The following is a 17,638-nucleotide window of genomic DNA, read 5'->3' as shown; positions in this document are numbered from 1 at the left end:
CATATATAAAACTACACTATATGTCACAAAAGATAGTGTAGAGTGTACACACAGAGGAAGAATGACATATGAAGCATACCTCACTGACTGACAGTGCTGGAAAAAGGACCTCACTACTGAGGTACCAAATTACTAAGAAGTTTGCCTAAAAAACTGCGTGACAACGTACATGACACTAAGTTTTCAAAGAACCTAAAAGACTACCTGGTGGAAAAGGAATTTTACAGTGTTGATGAGTACTGTTCACATTAAATTTGTAAATATTGTTAATTATAATCAATGATGTTAGAATGGTTAGGAAGGATGTGATAATGAAGGTTTTTGTATTTTTGACATGTCCTATATTACATGTACATTCACATTACACCATGTAATCCTACAGGATCAAATAAAATTAAGTTCAATTCAATATATTATCTGCACATTCTATTAATTTAACAGTTAGTATAGGAGATTTTTCAAAATCAGTAGTAGGTATGGTATCCATATTGGGATAAGGAAATGATCTTCGAGGTAGGCCTTGTAGTATTCTGCTTGCCAATCATCTCACAGGTCAAACAAATCTATGCCCCCAAAGGTGTGAAGTAGCCTGCAGATACCTTGATTAATGTGACTGGAATTCTAAGTGAAACAATTTTGGCCATTATTATTTGGACTTTTACATAATCATGCACAGCTGATACATAAGGAGGACTACTGTGAAGAAGCTCCGCTAGACATACACAGTTGTTAATATTGCACAGACATGGCTTCTAGCTGAAGACTCTGAGGTGGAGCCACCCCAGAAGGCGAATTAAAATATATCTTTTAGTAATGTAGTACAAAATTTTAAATATTTTCCACTTGAATTTAAATAATGGCAAACTACTTGTTTAAACTGTTGATACCAATCGATGTTTTTCAAACATGTAATAGCTTGAAACTTCCTGGCAGATAAAAACTGTGTGCCGGACCGAAACTCGAACTCAGGACCTTTGCCTTTCATGGGCAAGTGCTGTACCAACTGAGTTACCCAAGCACGACTCACGCCCCATCCCCACAGCTTTAATACCGCCAGTACCTCGTCTTCTACCTTCCAAACTTCACAGAAGCTCTCCAGGAAGTTTCATATCAGCGCACACTCTGCTGTAGAGTGAAAATTTCATTCTAGGTAATAGCTTGTCTTGAGGTTGCACCTTGAAATGCCAGTTATCTCTGTGTATTGGCACGTACACTAGTTGGGTTTTCCTAGCCATTTCAAAACAGTGACCAGTTTTCTCATTGTAATATAAGGGAAACTTGTCAATCGCATGCATTGTAAATGACGAGTGCAACGCTAACAACAGGTTAATAGAGCACCTTAAAATACACATTCTCATAAAGTCAATTCTAGGCCTCAAAACCAGAATGAAAGTATTGATATTTTTAAATTATTGTGGAAGTAACTGAAATTGTTATACTTCACAGCTGCAATGCATTAATGGATGTCATTCATTCCAGGTTCGAGATCGAGTGGATATGTACAAAGGAGTGGGCATTAACCTCAATGACCCATATGAAAATTTCCGTAAAAGTAAGGGACAAGCGTTTATCAACCGTATGAAAGCAAGGGCCGAGGAAAGGTTATAGTGCTGATATGCAGACTTGGTAAGAACATTATGTTTTATATTGTCGCCCATTTTATTTTTGTATTTTATTTGTCTTGCAACTGAATGATGTTACACAAATTGCATTGCTATTGCTGTTGTAGTAGTGGTCTTCAGTCCAAACACAGCTTTGATGCAGTTCTCCACACTATTCTGTGCTGTATGTAAAGCCTCTTCACTTCTGCATAACTACTGCAACCTACATCCATTTGAACCTGCTTACTGTAGTCAAACCTTTGTCTCCCTGTACAATTTTTACCCTCACACTACTCTCTGTTACCAAATTACTGATTCCCTCTTGCCTCAGGATGTACGTTCTGTTGCCGAGTCAGCTTCAGATAATTTCCTTAAGGGTGCGAGTGTTGTTGCCAGCTTTCAACTGCAATGTACAAACAACTGCATGTGAAACAGTGGTCTTATAATAGAGCTGTGGCAGCACTGAGGCATTGCCATAGAGACATTTACAACATCACATTACATGACTGGTTGAGGTAGACACGGGAAGCAACTGTGCTGAGCTCACTGTAACTGTCTGGAATGTTCTTACACAGCCTCAACTGCAGCAAGTGGATCCCTTCCTTCAGCTATCTTGTGTTATAAATTTCTTTTGTCTCTGATTTGATTCAGTAATATTTTCATTTATTAATATTCAATCTACCCATATAATCATCAGTCCTCTTCTGTAGCACCACACCTCAAAAGCTTCTATTCTCTTGTCTGTACTGTTTATCATCCACATTTCACTTCTATAGGGTGATTTTTTGTGTGTACTGCGTACGTACTCTAGGGACAGATCGAATAGAGGATACAGAACAAAAAAGGTCTAATAAACTTATGTTCAGAAATGCATGGTTTGTGTGCTAAAGACCATTTATTCAATCGTGCAATATTACAGAAATTGCGGTCAAATACGCGCTGTACCATGCAGCCACAGTTACAGCATATGCTGAAAATAGTTTCCATGTCTCTCGATGCATGCGTGTACATGCCTTAGCATATTCTGTCTCTCACGTTCACATCAGCCAGGCTGCATCTGAACAGTGTCAGAGGCAGCATGACTACCCTGATAGAGTGTCTCCACATCTGGAATCAGCTCTACATTGATGATATTTTGTTATGGCCCCGTAACAAGAAATCGCACCGGTTGATATCCGGTGAGCGAGGAGGCCATGCAACTGGCCCCCCTCATCTGATCCATCAACAGGGAAGGCAGGATTAGGATGGTCCGGACATTGATGGTGAAGTGTTCTGGAGCAAAGTCATGTAGCAGCCACGTAACCCTTGTATTATCAGTGGCACTTCTTCCAGCAGGATACGCAAAGTCACATGCAAGAAAAGCTTATAATTCCGGCCTGTTAGGTGATGTGAAAGGAAGACTGGTCCCAAAATGTGGTCGCCTGTTATCCCAGCCCCCACATTCGGGCTGCACCGATGTTGATGATTTTCTGTCACCATACCGTGTGGGTTCTGTATACTATCCCACATATGACTGTTACGGAAGTTTTTTTTTTTTTTGTTGGGGGGGGGAGGGGGGGGGGCTCATCTGTGAATAGGATGGGTGACAAAAATACCAGAATCATGGCTGCCTGCTCCCGATGTGAAAAGTCTGTTTCTAGTAAGTCCTGCACACACTGTAGGTAATAAGGCTAGTAACAATTGTCATGGAGAATGTTCCACATGGTCGTCTGCCTTACCCTGTACTGGCGGGCCAGCTGCCTGGTACTGACATGGCGGTCATCTTTCACAGTGTTAATCACATTTTCCTCCAAGTCTGGTGTCTGAATGTTCCAGGTACATCCTTCATGATTTCCTGCTTCCTGAAATGATCCTGTCTCAGACAAATGGTGAAACACTGTTGCAAACATTGAAAGCTGTGGTTGTTGTCGGTGAAGACACGTCTTCTTATACAACCTCGCTGCTTGCTACCTGTTGCCATTTGCCTTTCTGTAATTAAACACCATGTTGACAAGCTCTCAATGTGAATATGGAACTATTGTGTACAACACTGTATCTCATCCACTACAAGATGAGTCAGCAAGAGAAGTGAATCGGAGACACAATTAACAATTACTATGGCAGGAAAGGGCATGATGTATGAGGAACAGTACCACACACTAGCTGGAAACCATGCATACTGTAACTGTGGTTGCATGGTACAGCGGGCATTAGACTGCAGTCTCTGTAACAATGCATGACTAAAGAAATTGCCTGTAGCATGGAAACATACATTTCTGGACACAAAGTTCTTTAGACCTTTTTTGTTCTGTATCCTCTCATTGATCAATCCCTAGAGTTTGTACACTGTGGAAAAAATGGCCCTGTATATAAGGCTACATCAGGATAGATATTTTTGCAAAGGACTTGTTAACACTTACATTTTTATTTGAAGTCAAAAAATTTCTTTTTTTGGAAACACTTTTCTTGCAATTGCCAGCGTGCATCTTACTACCCTTTCTGCTTCATCCACTGTCAGTTAATTTTCTGCCTCGCAGCAAAACTCATCTACTACTTTTCGTGTCTCATTTTTGAATCTTATTCTCTTGGAATCATCTGATTTAGTTCCCCTACATTCCATTACCCATGTTTTACTTTTGTTGAAATTCTATTATAACCTCATTTCAACTGATCTTCCAATTATTTGCTGTCCAGTTTCATTGGAAAACCTCAAACTTCATATTCCTGGTTATGTCTTATTGCCAGCAGAAATATTGCTTATGTGGATGTAGATATTCTGACCATAACTGCTGCATGACTTTGTTGATTTTTTCCACAGTGGCAGCTGCCAGAGTGGTTGGCACATTGTAGAAACTGCATGTAACGTCTCTTATATATGAATGGCCAAGTGGAATTACAGTTTTTCTTGACAGTACATCTTTGTGTTAGGTCCAGTTGGTGACCTTGATAGAGCATCTGTGTTTTCATGTTTGGTAGCAGTTCTAACTGTGTGTCATAATTAAAAGAACTCAAGATATTACCCACATCTGTTATCATTTGACCATGTTTTCTGGAACTCAAAAGAAATTAATAATGGTTGATGATCTGTGACAAGATGAAACTTATAAATGTTGTTAGTAATTGCTAAGACTTCTTTCTCAGTTTTTACTTTACACGAGCTGCATTTCGTGTTTTTGATTTATATGTGATGGGCCATTCAAATCCATTGGGAATCTTAAGAGGCAATTAGTTCCCATGCCATACAGTAATGTGTCTGTCACCAGCACCAAACATTCTCTTTGTATGTGGTTCGTATTGATTTGAATCTGACCTTTAGTATCAAGAGCATTGTTTTGCAATATCATGTCCAAGGAACATTATGCCTTTCCTTTTCTGTTGCTTACGAGCAAGAAGCTGGCTAGGGTTTTGGTGTGAACTTGAAATAGTAATACACTTTTTACCAAAAAATGTTGCACTTCCTTCAAATTGCACCACTGTGAATTTTCTCTCTGGCTGTTAGCTGGTCATTTGTTAGTTTCATCCATTGTTGCAGATGTTACCAAAATATTTTGTGTTTTCATGAAAAAAAAAAAGCACTTTGCTCAGATTATGTTTTCAGCCTGTTGTTTCTGACTGAACAGGATGCGTAAATTTTTTGGGATTCATCCCAAATAAGCATCTAAAGTATCAGATTTTGAGAAACGTTAGCCTCTCACTTTTTACAAGTTATGACTAACAAAATTCTCCAGTGACATTACAGGTTGAAGCAATCCCCCCCCCCTCACTCTCTCATCCTGACTCCTTTAAAATAGCATTTTGTAAGTGCAGCTGCTTTGTACCATGAGTGGCGTACTTGTAGCATGAGTGGCGTACTTGTTCACACAGACAATCCTGAAAAGTTGAATCATAATTGATCCAGATCATGAAACCGTACTGAACTGATATCAAAGCTGTGTGCTGAATGGTGGATCCAGAAGTCATATATGCTCCAAACCAAATATGCTTTTCCACAAAAGGACACCTGTTTGCCCAGTGTAACGGTTTCCACAAAAAGGACATCTGTTTGCCCAGTGTAACGGTGGGGAGCTTAACCACCTAATTTAGAACGGAATTTGGGACACCTGTGGTCTACAGATCAACAAATTACATTCAAGGTTATGCATAAAAAACTGAACAATATTTTTGTGGTTGATGGTCAGCCTTCATGACTATCATTCTGTTTATGGCTAGAGGAACATTAGAAAAGGAGATGTCAAATGTGGCTTATAATAATGTATATAGCTAGGGACCTGAAAAATTTGTGTCTTGCAATAAATGTGCCTATAGATGTGAATTCTGCCTCAGATTGCAGTAATGCAAAATTGCCTAGTAGACACTAATTCATAGTGATTTGTATCTAGATGAACTATTTTATCAGATATAGTTTGAAATCTTTATTTTCCACATATAAATTTCAAAAATGTAACCAATTTTCAATTCCTGATTTTGTTCATCATCTGGCAAAACACAATTTGCAAAGCTAATATATGAACGTGATTGCTAAATTAAAAGCTGCTTAAAAGAAATGACATATCAATGTACTTGGTGTTCAGCTGCCATGTCAGTTGTGGGCAATAGAATGGTCTGTATTAGATACACATAGAGAAATGCAATGTTGGACTCGGCTGGGAGACCTAGCATCTTGGAACAAAGATATATGCACATTTGTCTGCTAGCTAAAGTTCAAAAGTTGATATATGCAGACACTTCCATGGCAATTTTAAGTGGTGGTTGTTTTGAACTGTATCAAACACCAATAGTGGTCAGCCCTGAATTATCTCATGTACGATACTGCCAACCTCAGCATGCAATTGCATAGAGGCCTTTACCGAATGCTTTGAGTTGTGTATTGCTCATTGTTTCTTTGCTAATTTTGAAAAGAGCGAAAAGTGAATGATACCGGTATGCTATCAGAAATATACTTACGTGTAAATTTTGAGCGTAATCCAGAAATGAAAGCCTTTATCCTGAGCAAGATATTCATCGGGTTACAGAACATAGTAATGCTCACTAAAAATCAATTGGCATGCTGCAGTGCCCAAACTTTTAGTTAGAAAGAAATTGTGTAATGGAAGATACTCACCAAACAATTTGACACAGACAGGCTTTATGGTCTTCAAAATGTTGCATCTCATTTCTCTGTATCTCTTGGCATTAACAGTACTTCCCCAACTGCCAACTTGGGAGTGAAGCTCCTCATGTCCATATAGCATGATGCATGCCAAAACCAGGACACCACCAACATCACCAAACTAGTCTCTTTCGTGGTGTTCCTGTTGAATAAGTGATGTGAGTAATTCTGCGAACTAAGGAGGAATTCTTCTATGAAGAATGCATTATTCCACTTGTTTATGCTCAAATCTCAATTTTGTTGGCTTCACAATAAATGGATATGCCACTGCAGTGCTCTGGGTGGCCAAAAAATTGTTCATCTGCGAACTACGATGATATTATGAAAAGGATAGATTGCTACTCACCATATAGAGAAGATGCTGAGTCGCAGACAGGAACTATGAAAAGACTGTTATACATTTAAGCTTTTGGCCGAAAGGCCTTCTTCTCAAGTAGAAAAGACACACACACATTCACATGAACACAACTCTCACACACATGCCTGCTCCATCTGACCACTGAGGCCAGGCTCAGTGGCCAGAGAGAGTAACCATGTGTGTGTGACTTGTGCTTACATGAATGTGTGCGTCTTTTCTACTTACGAAGAAGAGTTTCCGGCCAAAAGCTTAAATGTATAGCAGTCCTTTTATAATGCCTGTCTGAGTCTCACATCTCTTTTGCATGGTGAGTAAGAATCTATTCTTTTCATAATATCATCATTATTCCATCCTGGATTTTCCAATGTTTGATTTCATCTGGAAACTGCGACTCTTTAGGCTGTCATACACTCTCAAGACAATTTTCTTGCAAGCATGAAGCTAATGCTAAAAATCGGTCCAATGGTCATTGGCATAACAAGGGTATGGCAGCCAGTGTGGAGTTTTGTGACAAGCAAAAATTGGTGGAAAGGCAGAAAGAAATGGGAAGTAGGGTGTTTAATCAGGATGGAGAAGAATAAGAAAACAGCTGTCTCCCTATTAAAGAGATGTTGTACTTTCATTTCTTATGGCTTTGCGTAGGTTGTCAGAGAAACAGTGAAGGAGGATGGCAGTGTGACTTTGGGCTATGTTTTTTATGATTTGAAGTGTTATCATATAAAAAAGAATTTCTGAAATGCAATTTCTTTGTAAAGTCTTGTTTATTTCAATGAATAAGTAAACAGGATGATCAACCATGAGGTCTGAGGGGTGGGGGAGAAGGCACACCAAACTGTAGCAATGACTGGTTGCAGGAAAAAATACATAATTATATTACTTTGAGGCAGTGTTTATGTTTTTATGACTTACTAAATGCATTTTACGTTGTATGTTCCTGCCATGTTAATACTATGTCTACTGCTTCAAAATATACAAAACTGTAAATCAGGGTCCGGATTGTGTCTGTGTGGCACTGTGTCTGAAACTTTATGGAGATGTGGCACCCAGTTCATAATGACTATACACATACAGCTAAGACATTGCAAGCCAAATGCACTGATTTCATTGCAAACAGGGAGTGTTCCTTTTTTACAGTGACTGCTCACCATTTTTCTCCTTATTTTCGTCATTTTGCAGTTATGCTTAATTTCGTTACGGTGATGTAGTGATTGTAGCTGTGCATACCATCTGCAATGATTTTGCGCATTATGTGGTATATACTGTCGTGTGTGTGCGGGGGAAGGGGGGGGGGTGTCTTTTAGTCTGGACTTCTGTCATAAATACAGTGTCAAGCATGTAGTACTATTTTTCATACTTTGCTTCATTTTCAGTCCATCTCAATCAAATATTTTGACTGTGTGAATGTAATCCTTTTTTTCGTTTTTTTATTACAGGAAGTGATGAGACTAATGCATGTAAAATATAAATATATGAGACAAATGGGATAATCACCGTAAGAGAGAGAGAGATCACTTTCTGCAACTACTGTGCTACTGTGTATCTATAGTTTAAAATGTGAACTAAATCAAATGTACATTTGATGTGACTGTTCTACAGCTGAAAAGTTTGCATTTTTAAATGTGTGTTCAAAGTCTTTGAACATTTGTCGTCTCTTCTTAAATATATGACTTAAAACAAATCCTGATTTTACTTTTCTCTGTGCATTAATGTGCTTAGAATAAATTTAAATAATTTTCATTTATCCATGGAGACTGTTTATAATAATAATTATTATCATTATCATCATCATTATTTTAGGATGTAGTATTATGCCATTCATACAAGGAAACGTCAGTCAACAGTAATAAGGTGGCAAGTGATCTATGGTAAAGAATTTGTGATGTTCACTTTTTCAAGAACTATCTAATTTACACTAACTCCCTACTGATGAATGATTCTCCTTCATTTTGACTAGGCCAGAATAAGAGGATAAGATGTGTGTGACATTTATGACACAGCATAAGAGGTGACGATTGGAGAAGATTTCAAAACTAGAGTGCCATGTTGACACTGCAGAAACTAATACTAGATAATGTAGAGAGCTGAAGTGCATATAGAAAATACAATTAATTTTTACAATAAGGTACACAGTTGTGCTGCCCTGTCCAAGCAATTGCAGGCAAGGGTACAAGGTGGCTCACGCATTCACAGAACATGTGCCATAGTACTGTCCAGCAGGTAACTTGTATTAGCCATGCTTGCACTCGTGAGGCAGTGTTGAAATAGTCTGAATTAGGGAAGTCGTTCCTTTCTCACCAATTCAAGACACCCTGTATGGTATGTTCAGCAGTCCTGATGGTGTAAAGGGGACTCTGATGATAAAATATTACATAAGAACATTTACAAGGAAACAGTCTATTTCCATGTTAATAGAAACAGGAGTTGATTTTGCTTTTCTTTTATTCTGTCAATATAGATATTAGTTTTCTTTTATGGCAAGTTACCTGTATGGAGTGCTGACGTCGTTCATTCTACTGTTGTAACTTGCTGTTTGCACTACAGGTAGTGGTGGTCTGTATACACCCACATACTGATCATTTATGGCAAGCTATACTGAACCCCGTGAGTTCACCATCTTGAACAATGATGGTGGGAAATAGGGAAGTTCATAGTCAACCCAATAAACTGTAGGGCTCCAAGGAGTCAACAAAATGTGTATATAAATAATAGAATTGGAGGGGACCGGCTGCTTGCCTCCCACTGTTCGCATAATTGCACTCGACATGAAATAGCTTCCCTAAAGGGCAGTGTAAGTTATGGGTACCCACTGTTACACCAGAATCAGTATTCTGGGCAAGCCAGTCTATTTCAAGAATGTTATTGTCCACAAACTATTGCTACAGAGATGCTGCTTTATGACAGGGGGCCATGCTGCTATAAGTGATTGTCATCTCTGAACTGTTCCTCTAGTGTACGCAGTACAGAATGTTGATAAATGTGTTCACATCCTTCTGTATTTAGTGTTTTGTTAAGTGCAATAAGGGTACCATGCTCTAACCATGGAAAATGATTCTACACCATAACACCACGTCACTGTATGCACTACGTGTGAGGCAGGCAAAATTCTCTCCAAGCATTTGCCACATCCAAACCTTTTCATTGGATTGCTGAGGGTATAGCATGATTCATCTCTCTGAACAGTCGTGTCCAGCCATCCACTATCCAACAGCATCACTCGTTACATCACCTCAAGTGTCAGCACTGACTACAGAAATATGTGGCTTACAAGGAGCTGCTTCACTGTTGAAACCCAATATTTTCAACTCCCTATACACAAACATTGTGCTGGCTGGACTGCTGGTGCACTTTGGAACTCACGAACTATTCCTTCTGATCATTTCCTGCAATTTCTTACAAACATTCTTTGTAGTGCTTGACAATCCTTGCCTCTCAGTAAGTGAGTGTGCCTTATTTTGGTTTAGCTGTGATTGTATCTTCACATTCACCTCACCAACAGTCCTCTTCACAGCTTTAGGAGGAGTTGAAGTGCCCGTGAATTGGAGTGTTATTCTTGTGGATCATGATGGATTTGTTATTCACATGACCTCCAATGAGACACTGAGCTCTCCTGACCAAACCGTTCTGCTGTTACTGTTTCTTTACTGACAACACATCTCACTGCCTGTCAAGTCTGCCTCGTGTAACATCTGGTGGTCAATTCCACATTTCATAGGAGTGTCTGTATACTTTTGATCAGACACTGTAGGTTCAAAATGTTGCTATATTTGAACCTCCATCATTGTTTATAAAGCTTTCTGTCATATTTATTTGGATAGACTACTTAATTACACTGCCAAGAAACAAAGTCTGCACCACAATACTGATCTTTTCATGTCTTATTTCACAGTTACACTTCAGGCAGTCTAACTGACAGCTAATTTACTTGGCTGAGTCAATCAGATGTGACACTGATTTTTCTTGCATATTTTCTCCACGCAACATGTCATACTGTTATGGAACGTGACCTACATCTGGTGTTTTGAGATGTAGACAGTCTTAACATTACAGAGCAGTATTTTTGAAAGTTATTGTTCTTTCTTGGTCCTGAAGTCTTCCACTTGCATTGTCGATTTGTCACAATGTCTGCTTGATTTGTTAATATGATTATTAATTCCCTTAAGACACTTCTAGGTGTTTTAGTTCTGCAGCAAGTTTGTGCTTATCTGACTCTTATGTACACTACTGGGCATTAAAATTGCTACACCAAGAAGAAATGCAGTTGATAAACGGGTATTCATTGGACAAATATATTATACTAGAAGTGACATGTGATTACATTTTCTTACAATTTGGGTGCATAGATCCTGAGAAATCAGTACCCAGAACAACCACCTCTGGCCATAATAATGGCCTTGATACGCCTGGGCATTGAGTCAAACAGAGCTGGGATGGCGTGTACAGGTACAGCTGCCCATGCAGCTTCAACACGATACCACAGTTCATCAAGAGTAGTGACTGGCATATTGTGATTATCCAGTTGCTCGGCCACCATTGACGAGACATTTTCAATTGGTGAGAGATTTGGAGAATGTGCTGGCCAGGGTAGCAGTCGAACATTTTCTGTATCCAGAAAGGCCCGTACAGGACCTGCAACATACGGTCATGCATTATCCTGCTGAAATGTAGGGTTTCGCAGGGATCAAATGAAGGGCAGAGCCACGGGTCGTAACACATCTGAAATGTAAAGTCCACTGTTCAAAGCGCCGTCAATGCGAACAAGAGGTGACCGCGACGTGTAAGCAATGGCACCCCATACCATCACGCCGGGTGATATGCTAGTATGGCGATGACGAATACACGCTTCCAATGTGCGTTCACCATGATGTCACCAAACACAGATGCGACCATCATGATGCTGTAAACAGAACCTGGATTCATCCGAAAAAATGACGTTTTGCCATTCATGCACCTAGGTTGCTCGTTGAGTACACCATTGCAGGCGCTCCTGTCTGTGATGCAACGTCAAGGGTAACCACAGCCATGGTCTCCGAGCTGATAGTCCATGCTGCTGCAAACGTCGTCGAACTGTTCGTGCAGATGCTTGTTGTCTCGCAAACATCCCCATCTGTTGACTCAGGGATCGAGACGTAGCTGCACGATCCGTTACAGCCATGCGATTAAGATGTCTGTCATCTCGACTGCTAGTGATACGAGGCCGTTGGGATCCAGCACAGCATTCCGTATTACCCACCTGAACTCACCGATTCCATATTCTGCTAACAGTCATTGGATCTTGACCAACGCGAGCAGCAATGTCGCGATACGATAAACCGCAATCGCGATAGTGTACAATCCGACCTTTATCAAAGTCTGAAATGTGATGGTACCCATTTCTCCTCCTTACACGAGGCATCACAACAACGTTTCACCATCCAATGCCGGTCAACTGCTGTTTGTGTATGATAAATCGGTTGGAAACTTCCCTCATGTCAGCACGTTGTAGGTGTCGCCACCGGCGCCAACCATGTGTGAATGCTCTGAAAAACTAATCATTTGCATATCCCAGCATCTTCTTCCTGTCGGTTAAATTTCGCGTCTGTAGCACGTCATCTTCGTGGTGTAGCAATTTTAATGGTAGTGTATATATCTGATTAGTTATTTATGTCCTAGAGTTCATAAAGTATATACAAAGAATTTAGTTATTTATGTTCTTGAATTGCTGAAGTATAGAGAGAGAATTTACAAAGAAGAAACAACTTTTTCTTCATTAAGAAACACTATCCCCCAAAACTGATAATTTTTAACAGTATACTGCATTAATTGAAGATTTTGCTTTTCTGATCATGCTGGATGTAGGATGCAGATTTCTTTTCCTACATTGTGAAGCCAACCACATTTGTGGAAAAATCAAGTACACAAAAACCTGATGTACTACTTGATGACTGTATACATATTATCTGCCTCTTGATTCAAACAAAATGTATGAGAAATAATATGGCGTGCACTAAACCATATATTCCCAAAATAATGTACAGAGAGAGAGAATTTTTAGCAACAAATATTGACTCCCGTTATACAGTGCTGTGATTTACACATTGGAGTGCTACAGATAATTTGCTGAAGGTCTCAACTGGTGATATTCTATCCATAAAAAAATGAATGTGTCATCACTGAAATTATAAATAGCTGTTTCAGTACTATACTCCTTCTCAAAATATGAGTACAATCTATGATCAGTTTAATAACCCAATATTTCATAGTTGAGATAACTTTCCTTTACTAATTGAGTTGACAGTGGAACTCTGCAATCCTATGCAAGAAGATTACATCAAGAGCCAAATTATGGTGGACCTAAGTTTCTCTGTATAAATTTTCTTTTAAGCTCTATTGAAATGACATATTTCAGCAGAACAGACATATCATTTATAAATGTGATATCACACGAGATAGCAAATGATTCTGTGAGTTAGTGTTCTCCAACCAATCTGTAAGTACACACTTTTACCCAAGTCAGGAAGAGTTACGAACTACAAAAAGTCTTCATCTGGTCTTATTCTATGGTGAAGTTGCATGCTCACTATCCAAGAAGGTTGTAGAACATAACCATATACAGACAAAACTAGAAATCATTAAAAAAAATTAAATATGCATACTTGCTTATCTGACTTTTTATGGAAGCGGTGGTGATGGAAGATGCCACATAAGCCAGGGACATTTTGCTTTAAAGAAGAGCTGAATTCAGTTCTCTAATTAAACAGTGGAGGTTATTCACTGTCTTTAATCATTACACTTGCTATATAGAGACCTAACAATGGCATGTATTGATGGTATGAAAAAAGACAGTTACATTCAGTGTGCGCGTATACACACACACACACGGGGAGGGGGGCACCATAATTTTCCGCCCATCGCATCCAGTGTCCTCAGTTCTATGATGGATGTATTTCAATCATCCTATATGGTTTTCACATCCTACAGCTCTCTGTAGCACCATGGAAGTTATTTCCTGATATTTTAATGCATCTACTTCATCCTGTCCCTTCTTCTTGTCAGTGTTTTCCATATGTCCCTATCTTTGTCTGTTCTGTTGAGAATCTCCTCATTCCGTATCAGTCCACCTAATCTTCATCGTCTTTCTGCTGCACCACTACATCCATGAGCCATTACCATACACTTTTGTGCTCCAAACATATATTCTCAGAAATTCCTTCCTCAGATTGAGGCCAGTGTTCAATACTAACATATTTGTCTTGGCCAGCAATATCCCCTTTGGCCCTGCTAATCTGTTTGCTTCATCTGATGTGTTATTTTGCTTTCAATTTTGCAGAATGCCTTAACATTGTCTACTTTTTGATGTTAAGTGTATCACTAATCTCGTTTTTGCTACTTCTCTTTACTTTCTTATTTCTTTCTGTTTTCTCTCAATCTGTAGTGTGTACTCAATAGACAGTCCATCCCATTAATCACACTGTGTAATTCTCCTTCACTATCGCTGAAGATAGCAAAACTGTCGGTGAATCTTATCATTGATATCCTTTCCCTCAGAATTTTAATCCTGATCTTGAAACTTTCTTGTCTAAGTGACAATGAAATGGAAACAAGACAGAGGGAAAAAAGGTAACCAAACTGTTCCTTATTTGAAAAGAAATCACCATAACCGTTAATACATCTCACTGTGAGACAAGACAGTCAGTGACTTCATAGAAAAATGTGCAGTTGCCTATGAAAGCATGATTTCACTCCGGCATGCACCCCTTCATTCAAAGCAAATAACCAGCCACAAATGTCTTTCTTCAGGGCTCCAAACATATGGAATCACATGGGGAGAGATCAGGACCATATGGAGGGGTGGGGGCTGGCCCACTTATTGCCAAGATGGTTTTAAATACACTACAGAAGTTTCACTGGGAAGTCAATCTCTCCCCATGCGATTTCCACATTTTGGTGACCTGAAGAAAGCTATCCGTGTATATTGATTTGCTTCAGATGAAGAGGTGGGTGCCAGAGTACAGTCATGGTTCCATAGACAACAGAAAACATTTTTGTATGAAGGCATTGACAATCTTGTCTCACAGTGGGATAAATGTCTACTGTGATTACTTTAGAAATAAGTAACAGTTAACTTTTTTTTCTATCTGTCTTGTTTTCATTTGACAGGCCCATATGTCACTGTCATTGTTTCTTCGGTGTATAAAATGAACTATGGTAGATTAAGTATGGTGTGTGCATATGTGGAGACAGTGTTTGCGCAGCAGTCGCCAACATAGTGTAACTGAGGCGGAATAAGGGGAACCAGCCCGCATTTGCCGAGGGAGATGGAAAACTGCCTTAAAAACATTCCAAAAGCTGGACAGCACACCAGACCTCGACACTAATCTGCCAGGTAGATTCGTGCCAGGGACCAGCACACCTTCCCGCTCAGAAAGTAGCATGGTAGACTGCGCGGGCAACAATAGGGGTGATAGATTACATCCATATCTTCCACCCTTTTGCACAGAGCACTTTGTTCTTGGTCTTCCAGTCTTACTGTTCCCTCTCAGTTCTTGTACATATTGTATATTATCTGTCTTTCCCTATGGCTTACTCCTATTTTTCAGCTGTTAATGTGGTTGTGCAACAGTTCTTGCACTTCTCTGCCTGCTGTCTTTGGGGTTGTGTGAATGTAATTTTATTGAAAATCTGGTGGTATGCCTCCATACTCATAGAGTCTGTATACCAACTTGAATAGTTGCTTGATTTGCCACTGCCCCAAATCACTTCCAAAATTCTGAAGGAACCCCGAACCCCTTCTGCCATATTTGATCACAGGTCTTCCAAAACTCTGCTAAATTCTGTTTCTATCGCTAGATCACCCTGCATCTTCCATATTGGGTCCCCTTTCTTCCTCAATCACATTTGAGACAAATCTTCCTCCTTGTAGAAGCCATCAGTATACTTCATTCACATATCACCTCTATCCTGCGCAGAGTGAAGTCCTGTTGTTGACACCATTGTTTTTAATGTTGCTAAAGATTGTTTTAACATTTGAATCTGCTGAATTAGTTCTTTTGATTTCTCTTCATTTTTCCTAGAACCATTTCACCTCGGTTTCATTGCATCACCCATTTATTCACAGTAGAAGGAAAAAGAGAGATTGCTACTCACCGTACAGACAACACGTTGAGTTGCAGTTATGTACAATGAAAATACAGTTGCACTTTAGCCTTTACCCAAAGCCTCCTTCAGAAAATGAAATACACACATTCAATCACACATGCAAGCACACATCATACACACATGACTGCCATCTGTGGTAGCTTGGGCTGGAAGTCATGTTCACAGGTGGAGGGGGGGACCACCTTGAACTACTAGAGACTGGCTATTCATAATTACAGGACGTTTATGTTCTATAGAAATGATTAACATTTCAATCACCTCTGTTCATCATGTTTCCTGTTCCTGGTAGACACAGGGTCCCACCATGGGCCCTGATAACTAGTTCCATGCGTGATAGTATCGATGTGTACGAGGTGCAAATGGCATCCTGTGGTATGGCCATCCATGCTTCATTCACATGGTTCCAATGTTCATCTGTGGTGAATGGCATTGGTCACAGCTGTGCACCCATCATTTCACCATGTCCCACACATTTTCGATTGGCGACAAGTCTGGTGATCTGCCAGACCAGGGCAAAAGGCTGACATCCTGTGACACCAAAGGCACGGGTTCATGCAGCAGCATGTAGTTGTACATTGCCTTGCTGATAAATGGCGTCTGGGGTGCTGTACAGAAAGAGTATGGCCACAGGTCGCAGGATGTTATTCACATAGGACATAGTGCCCTGGACATCCACCAACTGTGATTTGTGGTTTGTGTTAGATTGTTGGTCAGTTTTGGAATAGCCATGCTGGGAGGCAGCCCAATAGCTAACACAGCGTACAAATCAGCATGAAATTTATGTAATGAGAGATAAGTACTACTTGCAGTACTAGAATTACAGCATGGATTCTTACGAAACTAAATTGGTGCAATGTAGTGTAAGAAAAATACAATGCAATGTACAAATACTACAGTCACAAAAATGAATAGTGTATACAGGATAATTTTTCCTACTCTGTCCGTGGAGACTTTTAGAATGTCTGATTTTGCAGCAAACTAGGTACTTAACAAAAAGTCAATTGTTTGATTATTACAGATTTATATTTAATAGAAGTTGTGACGAAGCAAGCGGGGATAATTTTACTTTCCCTCTTGTTTTGCCATCTGCCACCTTAAATTTGTTTTTTCAGTTTTAACTAATTACCATTAACATATGTGAGTGTAATCTGCATTTTCATGAAAGAGAAACGTTGGCCCTCAGTTTTAAAGAATATAACACCAGATCTAATTAGTGCTTAATTTTATATATGTAATTGATTTTCTAATTTTTTCCGATTATTCCTAGTTAGTATCTTTTGTTATAGGGTGAAATCAGAAATTATTTCGTAAATTAAATTCTATTGTTGACACATAAACAAATTTGAATTCTGTACTAAGTATAAACATTTGGAGGAACAACTAATAGTATTCTTAAAGGATTTATTTGGCTCTATT

The 17,638-nt window shown here is 39.4% G+C and overlaps 1 protein-coding gene across 5 annotated transcripts in view; it reads left to right on the top strand.

Moving 5' to 3' along the window:
* The window catches only part of LOC126259741 (calcium homeostasis endoplasmic reticulum protein), a 335,568-nt gene extending 326,803 nt beyond the window's left edge, over window positions 1–8,765 (top strand). For all 5 annotated transcript variants that reach the window (XM_049956747.1, XM_049956756.1, XM_049956740.1 and 2 more), the window contains 2 exons: window positions 1,480–1,626; window positions 8,521–8,765. In XM_049956747.1, the coding sequence (XP_049812704.1) occupies window positions 1,480–1,608 (129 nt within the window). In that variant the 3' untranslated portion in view covers window positions 1,609–1,626; window positions 8,521–8,765. The remainder of the gene's footprint in view (window positions 1–1,479; window positions 1,627–8,520) is intronic.
* The last annotated feature ends 8,873 nt before the right edge of the window (window positions 8,766–17,638 follow it).

The sequence above is a fragment of the Schistocerca nitens genome, chromosome 1 (assembly GCF_023898315.1).
Source record: "Schistocerca nitens isolate TAMUIC-IGC-003100 chromosome 1, iqSchNite1.1, whole genome shotgun sequence".
NCBI classification, from domain to species: Eukaryota; Metazoa; Arthropoda; class Insecta; order Orthoptera; family Acrididae; genus Schistocerca; species Schistocerca nitens.
This window is presented reverse-complemented; position numbering and strand designations above follow the sequence as displayed.